Source organism: Pipistrellus hanaki (genome assembly GCF_964339955.1).
Source record: "Pipistrellus hanaki genome assembly, chromosome: 7".
NCBI classification, from domain to species: domain Eukaryota; kingdom Metazoa; phylum Chordata; class Mammalia; order Chiroptera; family Vespertilionidae; genus Pipistrellus; species Pipistrellus hanaki.
The window spans coordinates 19110276-19129602 of record NC_140509.1 but is presented as its reverse complement, the minus strand read 5'-3'; the positions used below and the strand labels follow the sequence as shown (position 1 = coordinate 19129602).

At 43.6% G+C, this 19327-nt stretch overlaps 1 protein-coding gene across 2 annotated transcripts; it reads left to right on the top strand.

Annotated features, from left to right (window-relative positions):
- Positions 1–79: 79 nt before the first annotated feature.
- On the top strand, positions 80–19053 carry MCM3 (minichromosome maintenance complex component 3). Of its 2 annotated transcripts, XM_084889175.1 has the most exons (17): positions 80–247; positions 1317–1429; positions 2022–2230; positions 2696–2826; positions 4691–4929; positions 5420–5528; positions 6293–6446; positions 6727–6858; positions 7359–7567; positions 10014–10188; positions 10545–10671; positions 11511–11661; positions 14404–14544; positions 15460–15563; positions 16557–16645; positions 17049–17118; positions 18301–19053. In XM_084889175.1, the coding sequence occupies exons 1-17, from the start codon at positions 170–172 to the stop codon at positions 18497–18499; spliced, it is 2430 nt and encodes an 809-aa protein (XP_084745301.1). In that variant the 5' UTR covers positions 80–169; the 3' UTR covers positions 18500–19053. The 2 variants fall into 2 exon arrangements, with proteins under 2 accessions (XP_084745301.1, XP_084745302.1); XM_084889176.1 differs by lacking the exon at positions 1317–1429 and having other exon boundaries at positions 18301–19040.
- The last annotated feature ends 274 nt before the right edge of the window (positions 19054–19327 follow it).

Here is a 19327-nt window from a genome sequence, read left to right as displayed (position 1 = left end):
GGATCGCATTTAGGCTGATAAGAGGAATTAGCCAATCAGAATGTTCATAGCCTCCAAGAGACTCCGCCCCTTCCTCATGGTAACTTTTGGTGGCGGGAAAAGTTCGGAAGTTTCGCGCCACGGCGGGGTCAACTAGAGCCTACGCGGGGCGCCGGTGGAATTGACAAGCATGGCTGGGACCGTGGTACTGGACGATGTGGAGCTGCGGGAGGCGCAGAGAGACTACCTGGACTTCTTGGATGACGAGGTGAGAGAGGCTTGGGTCGCGAGGTTCTTGAGCTTGGAGCCCCGGGCAGGCGGACGGGCCGAGGGAGGCCACGCCGAGCAGCGCCGGGGCCGAGAAGGAGAGGCCCGCCAGGCATGCAAATGCCGCGGCCGAGCTGGCGGGCACTGGAGCCTTCCACTCATCCTTTCTAATGCTCTCGCGGTGGAGTCAGTCCTCAGTTGGTTCTCCACTGGGTGAACCTTAGCGAGCGGTCCTGTACCTTTCTCCTAAGTATTGTACAAGCGATGGCTGGGTCTGGGTCGCGCGAAATTTGACAGGCTTCCTTCAGGGACAAACAAAATGGCAAAGTCCACTGGGACCTTTTGGAAGTTACTCCCGGGTCTCTTGATTTGGGGAGGTTGGGTCGGGGGAAGCATTGCTACCGTAAGGTAGTGATCCCCACGTTTAGGTCCCCAGACGTAGAGAGTGACTTCCTGTCGGGAGGAAGATTTCCTAATTTGGCAGTATTTTATTTCCCCCAATGCTAAGTGAGATGTCAAGGAACGGTGGTTGTTATACAGGAAAAGGGTTTCGTGTGCAACCCAAGATGGAAAGTTATAAAGTGTTGGTAAAGCGTCTTGAAGGGTGTCTGATGCAGGATCTATAAACAAATAGCTAAGGCTCCCAACTCCTTTAGGTCCAGATATGAGAACTCTTTCTATATTATTATACACATGATCTGGACATAAAATACTTTAATCCTGTATGTAACTTTAAAATGAAAATCCATTTTAATATGAGTATGAAAAGCCAGTTTAATTTACATTTTGACAAGGTTTGTATTTATTGTGCTTTCAAGGTTGAGAAATGACTGCATACAGAAAGCTGTTGTTAATAGGAATAATAGCATGGACAGTGAGGAGGTGATAACTCCACACTGTCTCCTTTGGGTGAAAATGGAATCAGAGGCTAGTGAGTGAAGATCTGGGAGAGATTGGGGTTCGGCTCTGCTGCACAGAGATGGACATTTATCTTGCTGTGAGAGTTGCCTCTATTTAAAAATATTTTTGAATTGTGGCTGTTGTTTTATATGGTGGTGGCTATTTTGCAGGAAGACCAGGGAATTTATCAGAGCAAAGTTCGGGAGCTGATCAGTGACAACCAATACCGGCTGATTGTTAACGTGAATGACCTGCGCAGAAAAAATGAGAAGAGGGCTAATCGGTGAGTGGCAAGGGTTCCCAAGGGGATATCCTGGCTCTGGGTGAGAATGGCTCCCTTCTCTCTTCCCCACTTTGGAACTGGCTTCCTAGGAGAGGACCTGGATGAAATATTTTTTTACTCTGAAGCCCTCTTTCTCTTTGCCTCACCTGCTCCTATGTTGTTGTTTTTTAAATCCTCACTGGAGTCCATGCTTTTTTATTTTAGAAAAGGGGGGAGGGGGAAGAGAGAAACATTGATCAGTTGCCTTCCCATACACACCCTGACTAGGGATCCAAACTGCAATTTAGGTTTGTGCACTGACCTTGGAATCGAACCCACAACCTCTTGGTGTACGCTCCAGCCAACTGAGCCTCACCGGCCAGGGCCCTGCTCCTATCTTTCCCTCTTCCAAAAGTAGGTGGTAGGCATTTTCCTCTCAAGAGCACCCCCTTCCGTGTTTGCATATCCTGAGTCTTGTAGGATGGGAGGAGAAAGTAGGAGCCAGATTTTCCTCCTTGGCCTTCATCATTTAAGAATGTCCACTTTTGTTTGAGGGTCAGCTTTTTTGAATTCTGCTCTCTGCCTAATTATTCTTTCTTTTTTCCACATGCAGTCTCCTGAACAATGCCTTTGAGGAGCTGGTTGCCTTCCAGCGGGCCTTAAAGGAATTTGTAGCCTCCATTGATGCTACCTACGCCAAGCAGTATGAGGAGTTCTACATAGGATTGGAGGGCAGTTTTGGCTCCAAGCATGTCTCTCCCCGGACCCTTACCTCCGTCTTCCTCAGCTGTGTAGTCTGTGTGGAGGGCATTGTCACTAAGTGTGAGTGTGTTAAAGTAAGGGTCTGAGGGCATGGAGGTGGGGTAGACCGACGGGGCCTGGGAAAGCAGGAGAGGAGGAGTAGAGCTGGGTAGCCTGTGGTATCAGAAAGGTGGAGCGTTTGAATGTCCAGGTGAAAGCTGGAGGAGCTCCGAGTGATTAGGAGGACCTTGAGTGACCACCTGTGCTCGCAGTAGGCTGAATTCTGCCGAGAAGGAAGGAGTCTTGGCTCTTGGCAATCTCCTCTTTCTAACCCTGAACTCCTACTATTTCTCATTTGGGATTGGTTATAGTTTTACATGGGTATGGTGATGCTCTGTATAGAAATATAAAGATGACTACAAGACACGTATTACGGAAATAGTTTAAACTAGATGGGGCAGTAGTATTTGGAGTCATCATAGGCTTTATCTCCTTTATCACTGTCTAGTAGTTGGATGACTTCATATGCATGTTTTCCATTCCTAGGCTCTCTAGTTCGTCCCAAAGTTGTCCGCAGTGTCCACTACTGTCCGGCTACAAAGAAGACCATAGAGCGACATTACTCTGATCTCACCACCCTGGTGGCCTTTCCTTCCAGCTCTGTCTACCCCACCAAGGTGAGGGGAATGAATTGATTGAGCTTCTTTGGAGGTTGTAATCAAATAGGTCTTTTAATGCAAGTAATAAAAGAAAATAGGGTGGAAGTTAGAACTGAGGATAATACAAAGGAAAAATGGATTGTTAGCCAGAGCTTAGTATGGAAAGTTCGCAATTTTTTTTTTTTAATAAGAATAAATATTCACTGTAGAAAATTATGGAAGGGTTGAAAGGATTAGTTTTATAGACTGACATGGAAAATACCTATGCTACAACATTACTATGTGCTCTTTGCGGGCATTTTACTATAGGTTTGAGAGAAGGTTGGCCTAAGCAATGGCTTTATTCTTAGTGTGCAGGTTGATCTGAATTGAGAATGATGTGAAGCCTTACTTAATGAGACAAAAGAAGATAATTACTATTGATTATTTTATGTCTAAACTCATTCTATCGAAGAAGAGCTGTCCCCACCCTTAATTTTAATTGAGAGCAACTGTATCCAAAGAATTGTTAGGCACTGTGGAGGACACACATATAAATAAGACCCAGTTCTTGTCTATAATACTATTAACTGGTAGAGGAATCTTACTATTCGTCTTACTATAGAAACAACTAAAACAACAATGAGTATCTTAGAATTATTACTGCAACTTACTTTAGAGACATTTAGTCTACCTCAAATGATATGTTGAAGTTTGGAGAGATTAAGTGACTTGCTTATGTCTTAGTTAGTGATAATTCTAAGGATGGGACCTATGTCTTTTTACTTTTAGGCCATTTGCATTGTCTAAGTTCTCTCTAGAATCTTTTCTAGAATTTCTTCTGCAGGAAGTACTAAAGGAGTACCAATTACTGTGGCCAACCTTCTTTGCTTGAGCTGTGAAATTCATCAGACAAAACCTCTGGAGGTGTGTCTGCTGTAGTGTTTAGAGCATGGGTTTTGGAGTTATGTCTGCCTTGAATCCTGGCTCTAGTACTTATGGTGTGATCTTAGGGAACTTATTTAACTGCTCCCAGCCTCAATTTTAATAATCTGTTATATAATGTAAAAAATACCTGCTTTACTGAGTTGTGATGATTACATGAGATAATTCCACGAAATAATAGAACAGTGTTTTGCACATAGTAAGCATTCAGTGTGTTGTTGTTTGAAAACTCAAATGGCAAGTAAGAAAAAATTTAAAAATGTCTTTACTAAAGTTTAATACATATACAGCAGCATGCATCTTGATGAATACCTATAAAATCTGCATCCAGAACAGGAAATCAAATCTTACCAGCAATCAAAAGTCCCTCTTGAGGGCCCACACTGCCCTGTTAGTCTATCCTCATGTTCAGCAGTATAAATTATTTTAAGATAAAATATAAAAAAGTTTCATATTTTATCTTAAAAAATACTCTTGTGTTGGCTTCTGTTTGTGAGATTTATCCATGTGTGTAGGTGTATTTCATTGTATAATTCACTTGTGTGAATATACCACATTTATTTAATCACTCTGTCACTGGCATTGGGATATTGTCTAATTTGGTCATCAGGAATAGTGCTGCTGTGAACTTTGTAGTACAGAGATTTTGTTAGGTATTACATAGGAGTGGAAATATTGCATCATGGTGAAAGTATGTATTCAGCTGTAGTAGGCGAAAAATCTTAATTTCGATGTTATATAGCTGTGGTCCATTCAGACTAGAGATTGCCTCTTCCATCTAGATGGTTTGTTATTAGATAAGGTTGGAAAAGCTAGAGAAGATATTTGGCTTTTTTTTGCTTCTGGATGTTAAAAATCTCATGAAGTCATCAAATTATCTTTGTTTCCCACCACAAATAAGTGTGGTGTTTCTAAGACAGGGCTGAGATAACTGTGCTTTTCTGTGTGCCTTTTCCAGGATGAGGAGAACAATCCCCTTGAGACAGAATATGGCCTGTCTGTCTACAAGGACCACCAAACCATCACCATCCAGGAAATGCCGGAGAAGGCCCCAGCTGGCCAGCTTCCTCGCTCTGTGGATGTCATTCTGGATAATGACTTGGTGGATAAAGTGAAGCCTGGTGACAGGATCCAGGTGGTGGGCACCTACCGTTGCCTTCCCGGAAAGAAGGGAGGCTACACCTCTGGGACCTTCAGGTAAAGGGTCAGTCATGAAGTGTTTGGAATGCTGCTGGCAGCTTCCATATTTGGTAATATTTTTTCTCCAGTTTGCCATGCTCCAGAGAGTGATAACAGGCAGGTGGAGCACACTACCTGCCTGGGAGATGGGGTATCTGTTTTCTATAATATAAAACTGGCAATTCTATCTCATGCTAAAAGTGGGAGTTACTGGTAATATGATTATAGCCTCATGGTTTACCTGGGAGTATCTCACACGTCCCCACCTCACCTCCTTCCTATATACACTTCTACTTCAAACTTTGGGTTAGCAGGAGATGCATTCCTGAGTTGAGGCATTGCCAGATGTTTAGGTCATAGATGAAGAGAGAATCAATTATTTAATTCAGAACAGCTTGCTTTCTTCTTTTTCTTTTCAATTTGCTATCCTAGATTATTAACCTAAAAAGGCTCTGATGTTAGGAATTGAAAATAGCAGGCTTTCTCTTAATTCTCTTCTTTGTCCTAGGACGGTTCTGATTGCCTGCAATGTGAAGCAAATGAGCAAGGACATTCAGCCTTCATTCTCTGCTGAGGATATAGCCAAGATCAAGAAGTTCAGCAAAACTCGCTCCAAGGTCTGGGTGTCCTTCGGGGCTTGGAGGGCGGGGATGGAATTGTACGGGTTGTGTTTGGGCATGGCCATCTTTGTTCTGCACCTGGAGGAAGGTCGAGTATTTGGTGCTAGTTTCTAATATTGACACAATCAATGACCTACAGGGTGTTTTTGTGGTTCTTTAATTTTTCTGTTGTGTTACCTGCTGGGCTGCTAAGTGAACCTAATTTAAATAAAGAATAGGATTTAGAATATCAGTGTACCAATGAGTCTTTACTGAAGACATTAGTGGTACATTGCTACTTAAATTTTAAATAATGATTTTATTTGTTTTAGTTCTCAAAAAACATTTTTCTTTTTAAAGAAAATGTTAACATTTAAAATTGAACAAAATATAACGCATGTCTGACATAGGTTACTCCTGAAGCACAATACATACTTTTATTGAACCTAAAATGTTTTGAAACTGGAAACACTTTCTGGCTTAAAATTTATGTTCATTTATGATTAGTATGAATGGAGAGTATAAAGATAAGCAGATTTCAGTTTTGATGAGAGATCACTTTTTTTCTTAAAGATTAAACCTCTAAGCAAGATTTGGAATCTAGGCTTCCTCTGTAACTGCTTTGAAAATGATCTGATCAATGAGATTTGTCTTAGGACGATTTTACTATTAGAAACAGTATTCATATTTGTGTATATCTTCAAGCATTTTGAATAGGCTACACTGTAAAGTGGAGCTCAGCACAATCCCATGGAATCTCATTAGACTTTCACACCCTGTAGGATATCTTTGACCAGCTGGCCAACTCATTGGCCCCCAGCATCCATGGGCATGACTATGTCAAGAAGGCAATCCTCTGCCTGCTCTTGGGAGGGGTGGAGCGTGACCTGGAAAACGGCAGCCACATCCGCGGGGACATCAATATTCTTCTTATAGGTATGGTGCTGGGGATTTGCTCTAGACTCCTGATCTTCCCTGGTGGAGTGTGATTGAGAATCCTTTAATCTATACCTGGTTATATTTCAATCCCATAAAAGGCTTCCTGGTTTATGTACCTAAAATCTATGTTTTTTCAAATGATAAAGAGAAAGTGAAGGAAATAGTGTTAATAACCTATTACTGTATATTTGTTATGTCAAGAGCTGTTCTAAAAACTCAGAACTTGGGGATGTGGAGACTTTCTTGGAGAGTCACCACTGCCCTTGTCCAATTACAGGAGACCCCTCGGTTGCCAAGTCTCAGCTGCTGCGGTACGTGCTTTGCACTGCACCCCGGGCTATCCCTACCACTGGCCGGGGCTCCTCTGGAGTGGGTCTGACGGCTGCTGTCACCACAGACCAGGAAACAGGTAAGAGAGGGTGTAAGGGTCCTTGGCATATCTAGCACTGAGACCAAGCATGTAGAGAACTAAGTGTCTGACAATAGTGGGTGAATTATTTAAGTTTGAATGACCTTCTATTGACAAGAATGTCTTCCGGAAGGCTATTTTAAGAGTTTTTGAGGAGAAAGCAAATTGGAAGGGAAATGAAAATGAAGATTATTCTGTTTCCTAAATTAGAGGAAGGGGTTTGAAGATTAGTGAAAAGAGAACAGATCTAGTTGGGAAATTACTTGAGGATGAGGATGAAGAGAGAAGAATCTATAAAGGATTTTGGTTGGAGTCTTGCTGCTTAGGAGTCAAAGTGGGACAAGAAATTACCCACCAGGAATAACTTACGTCTCTAGGTGCTCACGTCACTATATTCTCATGTGTGACAATGAGAGGGTCCCAGGAGGGGGTTTGAAATCTCTCCCTCTGTCCCCTACAACCTGGATTATAACATGCATATTTGTCTTCCTACTTCCCAGGGGAACGCCGTCTGGAAGCAGGGGCTATGGTCCTGGCTGACCGTGGTGTGGTTTGCATTGATGAATTTGACAAGATGTCTGATATGGATCGCACGGCCATCCACGAAGTGATGGAGCAGGGTCGAGTCACTATCGCTAAGGCTGGCATCCATGCTCGACTGAATGCCCGCTGCAGTGTTTTGGCAGCAGCCAACCCCGTCTATGGCAGGGTCAGTAAAATCAGGCACTTAACCATTGTCCTCACCCTCATTCAGTTTTGCTGAATAACTGGACTGAGAAGTTTAGTTTAGGTAACCCAGGGAAACAACAGGCCAAAGACCAAAGTAAGCTTATCTTTAGGCCCTCTTGTTGCTGTCCTTGGTGTAGGGCCATGGTTCCTCACCCACTCATACACACCAGAATCCCCTGGAAAGTAACTTTCCAGAAATACAAAGACAAAAACAAAAATGACCTGCAGTCTCACCTCCCAGGTAACCTGTATTGACATTAAAATGAAAGTACTATGGCCCTAGCCAGCTTGGCTCAGTGCATAGAGTGTCAGCCTGCAGACTAAAGGGTACCAGGTTCGATTCTGGCCAGGGGCACATGCCTGGGTTGTGGGCTCGATCCCCAGTGGGGGTTGTGCAGGAGGCAGCCGATCAATGATTCTCATCATTGATGTTTCTCTCTCTCATTCTCCCTTCCTCTGTAAAATCAATAAAGAAATATATTTAAAAAAAAATAGTTTATAAAAATATGAAAGTACTATGTACATCTGGTAGGAGGATTTATATACAAAACAGAGAGGTATAATATGGAAATTCTATTTCTTTCCCAAGAGATAGCCGCTAACAGCTCCCAAGTGTTTTCAGTAAACAAAAATTAAACTTGTACCAACAGTGCACTATCTCCATGTTAAAAAAAAATTTTTTTTAAATATATTTTATTGATTTTGTACAGAGAGGAAGGGAGAGAGATAGCGAGTTAGAAACATCGATGTGAGAGAGTCATGGATCAGCTGCCTCTTGCACACCCCCTACTGGAGATGTGCCCGCAACCAAGGTACATGCCCTTGCCCGGAATTGAACCTGGGACCCTTCAGTCCCCAAGCCGACGCTCTATCCATTGAGCCAAACCGGTTTTGGCTCCATGTTAAAAATTATCTATTGTGTTTGGGGTTTACTGAGTTTACCTTTTTTTTTTTTTTTTTTTTTTTTTTTAAATAGTCTAGCATTTTGTATGGGTGTACAGTAAATTTTTTTAACTGGTCTCCATTTGATGGGCATTTGCTGCTATCTCTTTGTGAATGAAGCTGCAACAAAATTCCTTCATGTGCGTTTGTTATATATTTGGGAGTATGTTTGTACGATAACTAACTAGCAATAGAATTACTAGATTGAGTTAAGTGCATTTTATTTTGGTAGAGATTGCCAAATTGCCTTCCTTAAAGATTGTGTCATAATAATACTATTAACTAATACTCATAAATGCTTTATATTTATCTATTTCTTCCATCCTCATAATAACCCCTGTGAGGTGTAGGTAGTATCCTCATTTTACAGATGAGAGAATGGAGGCATAAAAGTTAAAGTAACTTGCTCAAGAGTCACAAACTAGAAAATGGCAAAACCGGGATTTGAACCAGAGCCTATGCTGTGCTCTGGCAGTGTATCTCACAGTGTGTGGGAATACCAGTTTTGGTGGTGTTTTTTGAACATACAGGTGCCTGATTTCTAGCTTAGAGTTTCTGAATCCAAATCTCTGAGGTAGAGCTTTTGGTAAACATGGCTGGTTCTAATTCAGAGTGTGCATTGAAATCATAGGTTTTTAGATGAATGATAATGTGTATTTACATTATTCTGAAGAATTGAATTATAGGGGGAAATGGCAAGTCCTGAAATGTGAACATGGTAATCAGAAGGATTATTAATCTTACCCCCAAGATTGTTAGGCCCTCTGAAGCGTATGTGAGAGGGTTGGCATCAGCCTAGTGGTTTCTGAAATGAAAGATAAGAAAGAATACTGGGATTCTTGACTCCCAGGGAAAAACTATGATTCTTTTTTTTTTTTTTTTTTTAAGTTGATTTTAGAGAAGAAGGGAGAGGGAGAGCTAGAAACATCAATGATGAGAGAGAATTACTGATTGGCTGATTACAATCCCGGCATGTGCCCTGACTGGGAATCGAACCGTGACTTAATTCATAGGTTGACATTCAACTACTGAGCCATACTGGCCGGGCTACTGTGATTCTTAAAACATAATTTAGATTTTGATAATTTTCATTTTACTCATTACTTTCTGAGTAAGGGACTCCACAGTTTCCAAGTGCCTCTGATTTAGCCAGCTTGTGTTCAGGGTTGACCTGTCTTGGGAATGAGAGGAACAGAATAAAGCTTGGGGAGGAGGAGGCTGGTTTTGAGACACACACGCAGCCTGATGGAGGCACCTCAGCTAGGAGGTGGGGCCTGGAGTCACTCAGGTCATTAGCTTCAGTTAGAGAAGGGGTGTGGGTAGAGATGAATTAGTATTTTAATGGTGTTAAAATTTTCCACTTTACTGCTTCTGGCTTTTTTCTCTAAGGCCTAGGCTTTCATTCTCACTCCCAGAATCAAACCAGCCTCCTTGTCCTTTCTATTGATTGTTGCCTTCACTTTTCTTTTCTCCTGTGTTCCCAGTATGATCAGTACAAGACGCCTATGGAGAACATTGGGCTTCAGGACTCACTGCTATCCCGATTTGACTTACTCTTCATCATGCTGGACCAGATGGACCCTGAGCAGGATCGGGAGATCTCTGACCATGTCCTTAGGATGCACCGTTACAGGACACCAGGGGAGCAGGATGGAGATGGTGAGACCACAAGAAGAATAAGGAGGGAAGGGAACTTAAACTGATCACATTATCTGAGGCACAATCCAGGTGGTGGGTGTGTCTGGGTTGATGTCGAAGATGCTATTCCTGGCCTGGCCACCTCCCCTTCTTGCTCACTGGAGGTTATCCTGAAGTGTGTCCTTTGTTCATTTCTGGGCTTGGGAACACCTTTGAGCATCTTCTGTGGGCCAGGTGGTTCCACCTTCCTTATTTTTGGCTTCTGCACGTCTGTTTTCTTGGGGGTCCTTGCTTTGTGAGGGTTTTTCTTCCTCCCTGTGCAGTTCCCTTGGTAAAGCTCTTTCTAACTCTCCTTTCTCTCAACTTGGGTTTTCTAGCTATGCCTTTGGGTAGTGCCGTGGAAATGTTGGCCACAGATGATCCCAACTTTAGCCAAGAAGACCAGCAGGACACTCAGATTTATGAGAAGCATGATAACCTTCTGCACGGGCATAAGAAGAAAAAGTGAGCATTTCTCATACCTGTCCCTGAGGGAGCCTGAGATTGGTGTCATCTTAGAACATGTGTATATCTAATATTGTATCATATTAGGTTATGGGTATATATTTATGCTATCCAGGCCAGGATTATGCTGGAATCATGACCATGTGGACCTGTTTTCTTCTGGATCCACAGAGAGTTCCCTTTTCCAGGCCAGTTGCCTTGTAAATGTTTGTGGGTAATTAAGCTTAGGTTCTGATCTTTTCCTAAAATAGAAGATTGATGACATGCCTAACTGATAGTGTGATGTCATCCTCATGTGAAGGATTGCTTTGTCATGTAGCTATTTATGTTGAGTTCATGGTGAAGGGTCAGGAGATGGCATGCACTGGAGGCTTTGCAAGTGGATTTGGATAAAGGAAACTTGCCACCAGATGCTCAAAGCATGAAATGTGAGCTCTTATACCTCTATTTTTGGCCACGGTGCAGAAGGAAACATATCATCTTCAAATCTGTTGGTTTAAGAACCTAATTTTGAGCCAGAAAACGGAATTTGAGTGTACTTAAGCTTCTCTGTGCCATACTTTTCCCATGTATGAAATAGGGCAAATAATACCTAAACTTATTAACTCACAATACCTAATTATTAATAATATTTATTAATATTAATTATTATTAATGATAATATTTTTATTTAATATGTGAAAGGGCCTTTGCATGCTCCATATGAGATTTATGATAAATGGGTTCTAGGCTGTCTCTACTTTGCCACTTGATCTTGACTTCTCTGGGGAGAGGCAGAGCCACCATCTCAGGCAGGTGCTGAGTGTGGCAGGGCAGGAGTTCACTGTGTGTGGGTCTAGGGAGAAGATGGTGAATGCGGCTTTCATGAAGAAGTACATCCACGTGGCCAAAATCATCAAGCCCATCCTAACGCAGGAGTCGGCCACCTACATCGCAGAAGAGTACTCTCGCCTGCGCAGCCAGGACAGCATGAGCTCCGACACCGCCAGGGTGAGTCCCAAGCGCAAGAGGGCCCTGGGAGTCCCTTAAGCATGTGGCTGGGAAGAGTCCTTACTATCTGAGGCCAGTTTAACATAGTGATTCTTTATATTTTTCTTCTGGTCTTGACACAGTGTTAATCATATCCTTTTACAAAGAAAAATGAAATGAGAGCCTCTGAGATAATATGTACCCAATCAGTTCAGATGATGCTGGCCTCCAGAAGCTGTGGTCTATTTAGCAAACATGAACCACTTCTGGGAACTGAGTCTATTCTTACAGGCAGTGTTAAAAATAACACGAAACGGGTTTGGCTCAGTGGATAGAGCATCAGCCTGCGGACTGAAGGGTCCCGGGTTCGATTCCGGTCAAGGGCATGTATCTTGGTTGTGGGCACATCCCCAGTAGGGGGTGTGCAAGAGGCAGCTGGTCGATGATTTTCTCTCACCGATGTTTCTAATTCTCTATCCCTCTCTCTTCCTCTCTGTGAAAAATCAATAAAATATATTTAAAAAAAAATAAGAGCTCAGATTTGGGCTGGGGAGGCAGAAAGGCAGATAGAAAGATCATGTATACATATTTATAAATATACTAGAGGCCCAGTGCATGAATTTGTGCATGGGTGGATCGGGAGGAGGAGACAGTGGAGGTTGGCTGGCTGGCCTGCCCCTATCGGGGCCCAATTAGGGCCATGCTGGCTGGGGGGAGGTGCCGCAGGCAATTGGCTGGCAGGCCCTGTCCCTGATTGGGGTGGGGGGGTCGATTGGAGGCTGGGCCAGCCATGGGGAGGGGCTGTGGGTATGGACCAACCCCACTCCCTATTGGGGTAGGGGAGGTTATCAGGGGTAGGGCCATGGGGTGGGGGGGAGCTGTAGGCCAATTGGGATGGTGGGGGCCTATCAGGGGTGAGGTCGGCCCGGGGTAGGGGCTGTGGCCCAATCGGGATGGGAGAGTCTGGTCAGGGGCAGGGCTGGCGGGGGGGAGTGGCCGAGGGAGGTTGGCTGGTCAGCTGCACCCTATTCACTGGACGCAGTGGGTGTCAGAGCGACCAGCTACTCTGGTCATTATGGTATTCTGGTCGCTGGCTTTTTATATATATAGATACCACAGTGTGGTACTTGTGAGACTGTTGGAGACAGATGAAGAAGCATTAACTTTTCCCTTAGACATTCCAGAAGGTTAAGGATTCCCAGTGTGTGATATTTGAGCTATACTTTGACAGATGACTTGTAGTTGGACAACTGTGATGGTTTTCCAAAGCTATTTCTAGAAACCTTACATACCAACCCATGAGTTTATCTGAATCTTTTGGGGCACTTTAGTTCATACAGGATTTCACACAGAAACTCTAGTCCAAAACCCTCATTCTGCAATCTTGGGATTCGATGTGATCCCAGATCATCTATTTCAGCCTCACCCAAGACAGGAATTCCACTGTCTAGAATTCCTTCTGGAACTTCATTGACACACACACACACACACACACACACACACCCCGGAGAATATGCCTAGTATATCACTGCATTGAAGTGTTAGGATAGTCTTCTACTTATTGAGCTTAAACCTGCTTCCCTGTGATGCCATGGGTCTCAGTGTTGTTTTTTTGAGATTTTACATGACCCGTCTTCAATTAAATAAACACCTTTCTTTTAAAATTCCTCTCATGTGATACACTCCAGTGTGTCAAAGGCCTCTTACTGCACATAATATACCAACCAGAGCTATAATGGCGCACATAAACTCTAAACTTTGGTAGCTTTCTAAATCATTAAAATCATTGACTAAATCATTATGGTCAACTTACATAAATATGAATACATTTGTTTTTGAATGCCAGATTGGATTTAAATGATAATTTTGAAGACTTGAAAGTAGAAGTGACCACATACTTCACTGGTGCATCATACAGCGGGAGGTGTGGTAGTACAGCCGTACGTTCTGGCCTGAGGTTTCCAGCTAATTTTTGGATCTTTTACCTCTCTGCTCACAGTTTCATTATTCATAAAATAATGAAAAGGTTGGATAAAGTTAGGGATAGTTAATGAGGAAGGCACATCAGAATCTCTTGGAACTTAAAAAGTACAGGTGTCTAGTCCTGTGTTCTAAGGAACATAGGCATTCTGATTCCTTAAGCAGGGTCCCAGTTCAGACAATAACAGTTTAAAAAGGTGAAGGCACCCCGGTTTCACATGCACCCTCTCCTGTGAGAACTGCTTGATAAGAACTTGTCAGAGTTTTGCTCCTCTGGACTTAGTGACTTCACACAACTTTTAAAAATGTGTCCTCTTTCACGCCCCTCATTAGCATGGCCTTGGACAAGTTACTCGAGTCCCATTTTTCTTATCTATAAAATTTTTCCTAGTAATGAAGAGCATTAATGACACAAGGAATGTAAAAGCACAGTTCTTGGTGTGTTGTAGGCCTGCAGTAAAGGACTCTCTCTTCACTTTGGTTCTCCTTCTAAGCCTTTTTTTTTTTTTTTTAACCTTTCCAGCTGCAAGATGCCTAATTTTCTTCTTTCCTGTTTACCTACTCCTCCCTCCCTCAGCACTCTCCCACACATATTTCCTTGATAATTTTCATGTTTCTGAATTTCACATGGTAGTTGTAGAAAATACAGAGCTCTGAATCCTTTGCTTGGACCTCCTAGAGCTTTTTTGGTAGTGTCATTTCCTTACCGGTGTGGTGGGAATGATGGGTATGCTTAAAGGATATGTGTAATTCTGGATAAGGAATTCTCATTTTCTCCCCCAGACCTCCCCAGTTACAGCCCGGACCCTGGAAACCCTGATTCGGTTGGCCACGGCTCATGCCAAGGCTCGCATGAGCAAGACTGTGGACCTGCAGGATGCAGAGGAAGCTGTGGAGTTGGTCCAGTACGCTTACTTCAAAAAGGTGAGGACTCAGGTGCTTGCTGAGAGATCCTTCTGAAGAAACCATTGGTGCTTGGGCTTCACAGCCTTCCTTGGCCATCAGCAGTGTTTGGGTCATCAGCAGAAAGTAGCATCTGTCTGCCAGTGCTCAGTTGGCCTCTGTCCTTTCTCTGGGATCTGCAGCACCAGTGGTGCCCAGTCTAGCTGCATTTGAGAAGCAGCTAGACAGTTTTAAAATAGCTATGCTAGAGCCAGAGGGCTTGTGGTTTCATTGATGTGCTATACCTTCTCTACTTCCTTTGCCCCTTAAAACGGTAGATGATTCCAAAGGATTGACCTTGGTAATCTTCCTTTCTATACTTTTCCCCTTGGCACCTCTACAGGTGTCCCATTGGCACCTCAAAAACTGTCAGAAGATGAACTCTCAGACTTGCTTCTCGTATTCCTGCTTGTGACATTTCATCTCTGTCATTTTAGACACCAAGACTTGAAGCCTCGACTCCCTTTTTCTCATTGCCTCCACCCCTCAATCGAACTATAGCTCTTTGGGGTTTAGTCGTGGGTCTGATAAACTTTTCTTGGCTATTCCTCTTTTGAGGGTGGGCATAGTCTTAAATTTAAATTGAACACTTGATTTATAAAGAGATGAATTGTTTTCCACTTAACCATTATGGGTTGGACTTTTTTCTCATTCATTTCCTTATTTAGTAAACACTTGTTAATACCTATTATGTAAAAAGAATTGAACACACTGCTCAGCATTTCTAAGGATGAGTAGCAGCCTGTCCCCTGGTCCTGGAACATGGGGACAAGAGAGGCTAGATGAATCCTTAGACCCATGGGCATCATTTCTGCTGATGGTGCAGAAAGGACTCTTATTCAGAGTTCTTTATTCAGTTCCCTGGCTTCAGCCCGTCCATACTTGGCTTGGTCCTAGGTTCTGGAGAAGGAGAAGAAACGTAAGAAGCAAAATGAAGATGAATCAGAGGCAGAAGATGAAGAGGAGAGAAGCCAGGAGGACCAAGAACAGAAGAGGAAGAGGTAAGGTTGGGCCAAGAGAAATGGAGAAAAAGACTTCACTTAGGGCTGGGGGAAGGGGAAGAGTGAATCAAGTCAGTAGACATCAGGTTCTTCAGAGGAAGGGTGCCTGGACCTGCACGCCTTGAGGGTGAAGGTAACCGGGGCAAAGGAGAGAATGAGCGTGCCCTCACTGTCTATAGTAGGGGTGTCGAACTCAATCAGAGAAGGGGCCAAAATCTAAAATCCAGCCTAAATCGCGGGCTGAATGGTTTACTGAACAGTCATAAACTGACAATGTCATAAACTGACAGCGGAGTGCAGTGATGACAGCGCAGTGCGGGCCACATTGCAAGGCCTGGCGGGCTGGATTTGGCCCGCGGGCCTTGTGTTTGACACATGTGGTCTATAGTGTGATGCTTTGTCTTCTTGCCTGCTAAAGAAATGCTGAATAGCAGGAGCAGTAACTCATTCGAAGGTTTTTGAATGTATGTTTCAGAATTTTTCCCTCAAGATTATTTATTTCTCTTGGGCCTATGGTTGAATTTTTAAGAGTGGATGATAAGGAAAAAACATTAGGAAGCAGAAAAAGTAACAGTTTGTACAGGCCTGGGCTTTTTAAGTCCTCACTTGATCTTATGTGTATTTTTTTCCATCCATTGATGAGAGAGAGAGAGAGAGAGAGAGAGAGAGAGAGAGAGAGAGAGAGAGAGAGAGAGAGAGAAGTTGAGGGAGAGAGAGAGAGGAAGAGAGAGAGAGAAACGTTGGTATGAGATACCAACCAGTTGTCTCCTGTACTCGTCCTGGCTAGGATTGAACCTGCAACCTGGACATGTGTCCTGACTGGGAATTGATCCTGTGGTCATTGGGTGCGTGGGGGTAACACTAACCATTGAGAACACCGGCCAGGGCCCTGGTGTTTGACTTTGATTGGAGAAGGTTCTGGTTCCTTTTCTTCATGGTCAGAGATACAGACAGGGCTCCCTAAAGCTTTTCTTAACTGCTATGGTTCTTTAGGAGGAAGACCCGTCACCACTCAGATGCTGGGGAAGGGGACTCATACGACCCCTATGACTTCAGTGACACAGAGAAGGAAATGCCTCAAGGTAAGAGAGTGTCCCTATTGATAGTATTTTTAGTTGCTCTGTGCACTGCATTTTGTGGGGACTCCCATTTGGTTCCACTTGGGACCCTGTGTTCAAGAGGTTTGTCCCAAGAGAGCCTCAGAAACGCAGTGAAACTGGAAAATAAGCTCTGGACAGTTGTTTGCTTTCCTCTTTGATGAACTGTGCTCTTTGCCAACCTGGTGTAAATATCCCAGATCATGTGGATTGAGGGCCTCCTGCCTGACACAATTATATTGTTCATTCATTGGAGAGTTTCCTTTATCCTAATTGTCCTGCCTGGCCCCAGAATAACCCTAGGAAATGGTGTTTAACAGGCTCAGTGAGGGTACAAATGCTTTCCCTTGTTGTCCTCTCACCCTCTGCCATCATTTATCCTCTATAGTGCAAACTCCCAAGTCAGTGGACTCACAGGAGACCAAGGAATCCCAGGAGGTGGAGTTGAGTGAAACCAGGTGAGTAGGAAAGTGATACCAGTGTCCCGCTGAGGCAAGGACTTCCGGAGAAGAGGGTATGAAACAAGCTGCTTGTCAACGGAGCTTAAAACCAGAGGCCCAGGTTTCTGGGCACGTAAAAGACTCCATGGTTAAGTTTTGCTTTTTTCTTTTTTTTCCTTAAACACACACACAACACAATATGTTTACTGAAGAAGTTTGAAAACTTTAAAAAGTATTTAGGAAAAAAACATTAAAATTAATTGTAATTCTGCTCATGAGAGAAAACAATTGCACTGTATCTGAAAGCACTTTTGAATCAGCTCATACAGATCTCTTTTTTAATGACTGCAGGGTTTCCATAGTATGGATGTGTAAAATGTTGACATTTAGGTTCCATAAATCTGCTGTTTACAGTAAAACATCTTCATTTATCTGTGCACTTGTGCAAGTGTAACTAGCTGTAATGTTAATTTCTAGAAATGGACTTCCTGGGTCAAAGGTTATGTATTATTTAAAAATTTGAGTGCATGTTGCTAAATTGCCTCCCAAAGATGCCATCCCAGTTTACATTTCTACCAACAGTGTATGGGAACGCCAATTTCCCACACCCTCAAAGGTCTCTTATTTGTGCACTGGGGATGGGGGGGATTCCTTAGCCCTGCCTGCACCCTCTTGCAGTCCGGGACTCGTTGGTCCTTACTGCCCAGCTCACTGCTCCTTAGCGCTTCCCTGGAGGTGGGAGAAGCTTCTGCACCACCTCTGTGCTCATCAGTCATGAGCCCGGATTCTGGCTGAGCGGCACTCGCCCTGTGGGAGCGCACTGACTACCAGGGGGCAGCTCCTGCGTTGAGCTTCTGTCCTCTGGTGGTCAGTGCACATTATAGCAACTGGTCTTTCTGCTGTCCGGTTGATTTGCATATTAGGCTTTATTATATAGGATGCTATTGTTTCTCAGTGTGTTCAAATTGAAGGTTTCAAGAAGCTCTATAATATAACAATTTAGTTTGAAAGGGAGAAACTTGTGTATGGAGCAGTCATCAAAGATGTGTGTGTGCACGTGTGTGCACATGCATGTTTGTGTGTTGTGTGTGTGTGGGACAGCTATACTGTACTAATCCTTAGGCTTTCCCAGCATAGATCTTGCATGAAAGCTTTGGGTTTGTTTACTCCTCCTTCACCCATTTTTCCTATTTGGGGCAGGTTGAAAGCATTCAAGATGGCCCTCTTGGATGTGTTCCGGGAAGCTCATGCCCAGTCGGTGGGCATGAATCGCCTCACAGAATCCATCAACCAGGACAAAGAGGAGCCCTTCTCTCCAGAGGAGATCCAGGCAGCACTGACCAAGATGCAGGACGACAACCAGGTCATGGTGTCTGAAGGCATCATTTTCCTCATCTGAGGAGGCCTGTGTCTGAACTTTGGGGCTTCTGCCAAGAAAATTCTCATCCCATCCCACCCTTACCCCTATCTTGGTCTTTGCCTTTATTTTCTAAATAACAGTGTTGAATTAAACCGAAGTTGAGGGTCACGTGCTGAAGCTGAATCAGGACTTGGTGGAAGCTTTGGAATGAAAGCTGCTGTGTGGTAAAGCAAGAGTCAAGTGGGAAAGGACCAAGACGAGTGGCTCTCCTTGTCAAAGACAGAATCACATTCCCCACTTCCATCCCAGAGCAAAGCCACTTACTGTTTGCTCTGAATGACATATGACTTCTGAGTACTTTGGGCACAGCGGGTTTTTGTTTATCCTCTCTGTTGGTTGGCTTTTATTTCCTCCGAGCACTTTGGTCTAGGGTGGGCTTTGTTTTATACTGGGGGAGATGCTCTGAAGCAAGGCGTGAGGGCCAAGAAAGCTTTGTTTGAAGAAGCACCAGTTTAAGCTAATATGAACCTCTGACCTAAATACCCAAGACTTTGAATAAACTTACCTATTTTGTACTGTGTACATGGCCTTAACACTGTGTGCTGTTGCACATTTATTTTTGTTTTCGTTAAATGCTCTGCCCCACGAGATTTGCTGCTCCCACATGTGCACCAAGCCACCACAAGGTGGCAGCAGGCTGCTGTGCACTCACTGGGGATTAAGTCATTAGGTAATTTTCTTCAGCGACGCCAGCATTTTATCAGTTAAGATTGTGCAAACTAAACCCTGCTGATTTGAAAAAGATAAATGGCCACAGGAGGCCAGTGAGTGAAAGTCCAGGAGCAGAACTGACCCTCTACCAGACTT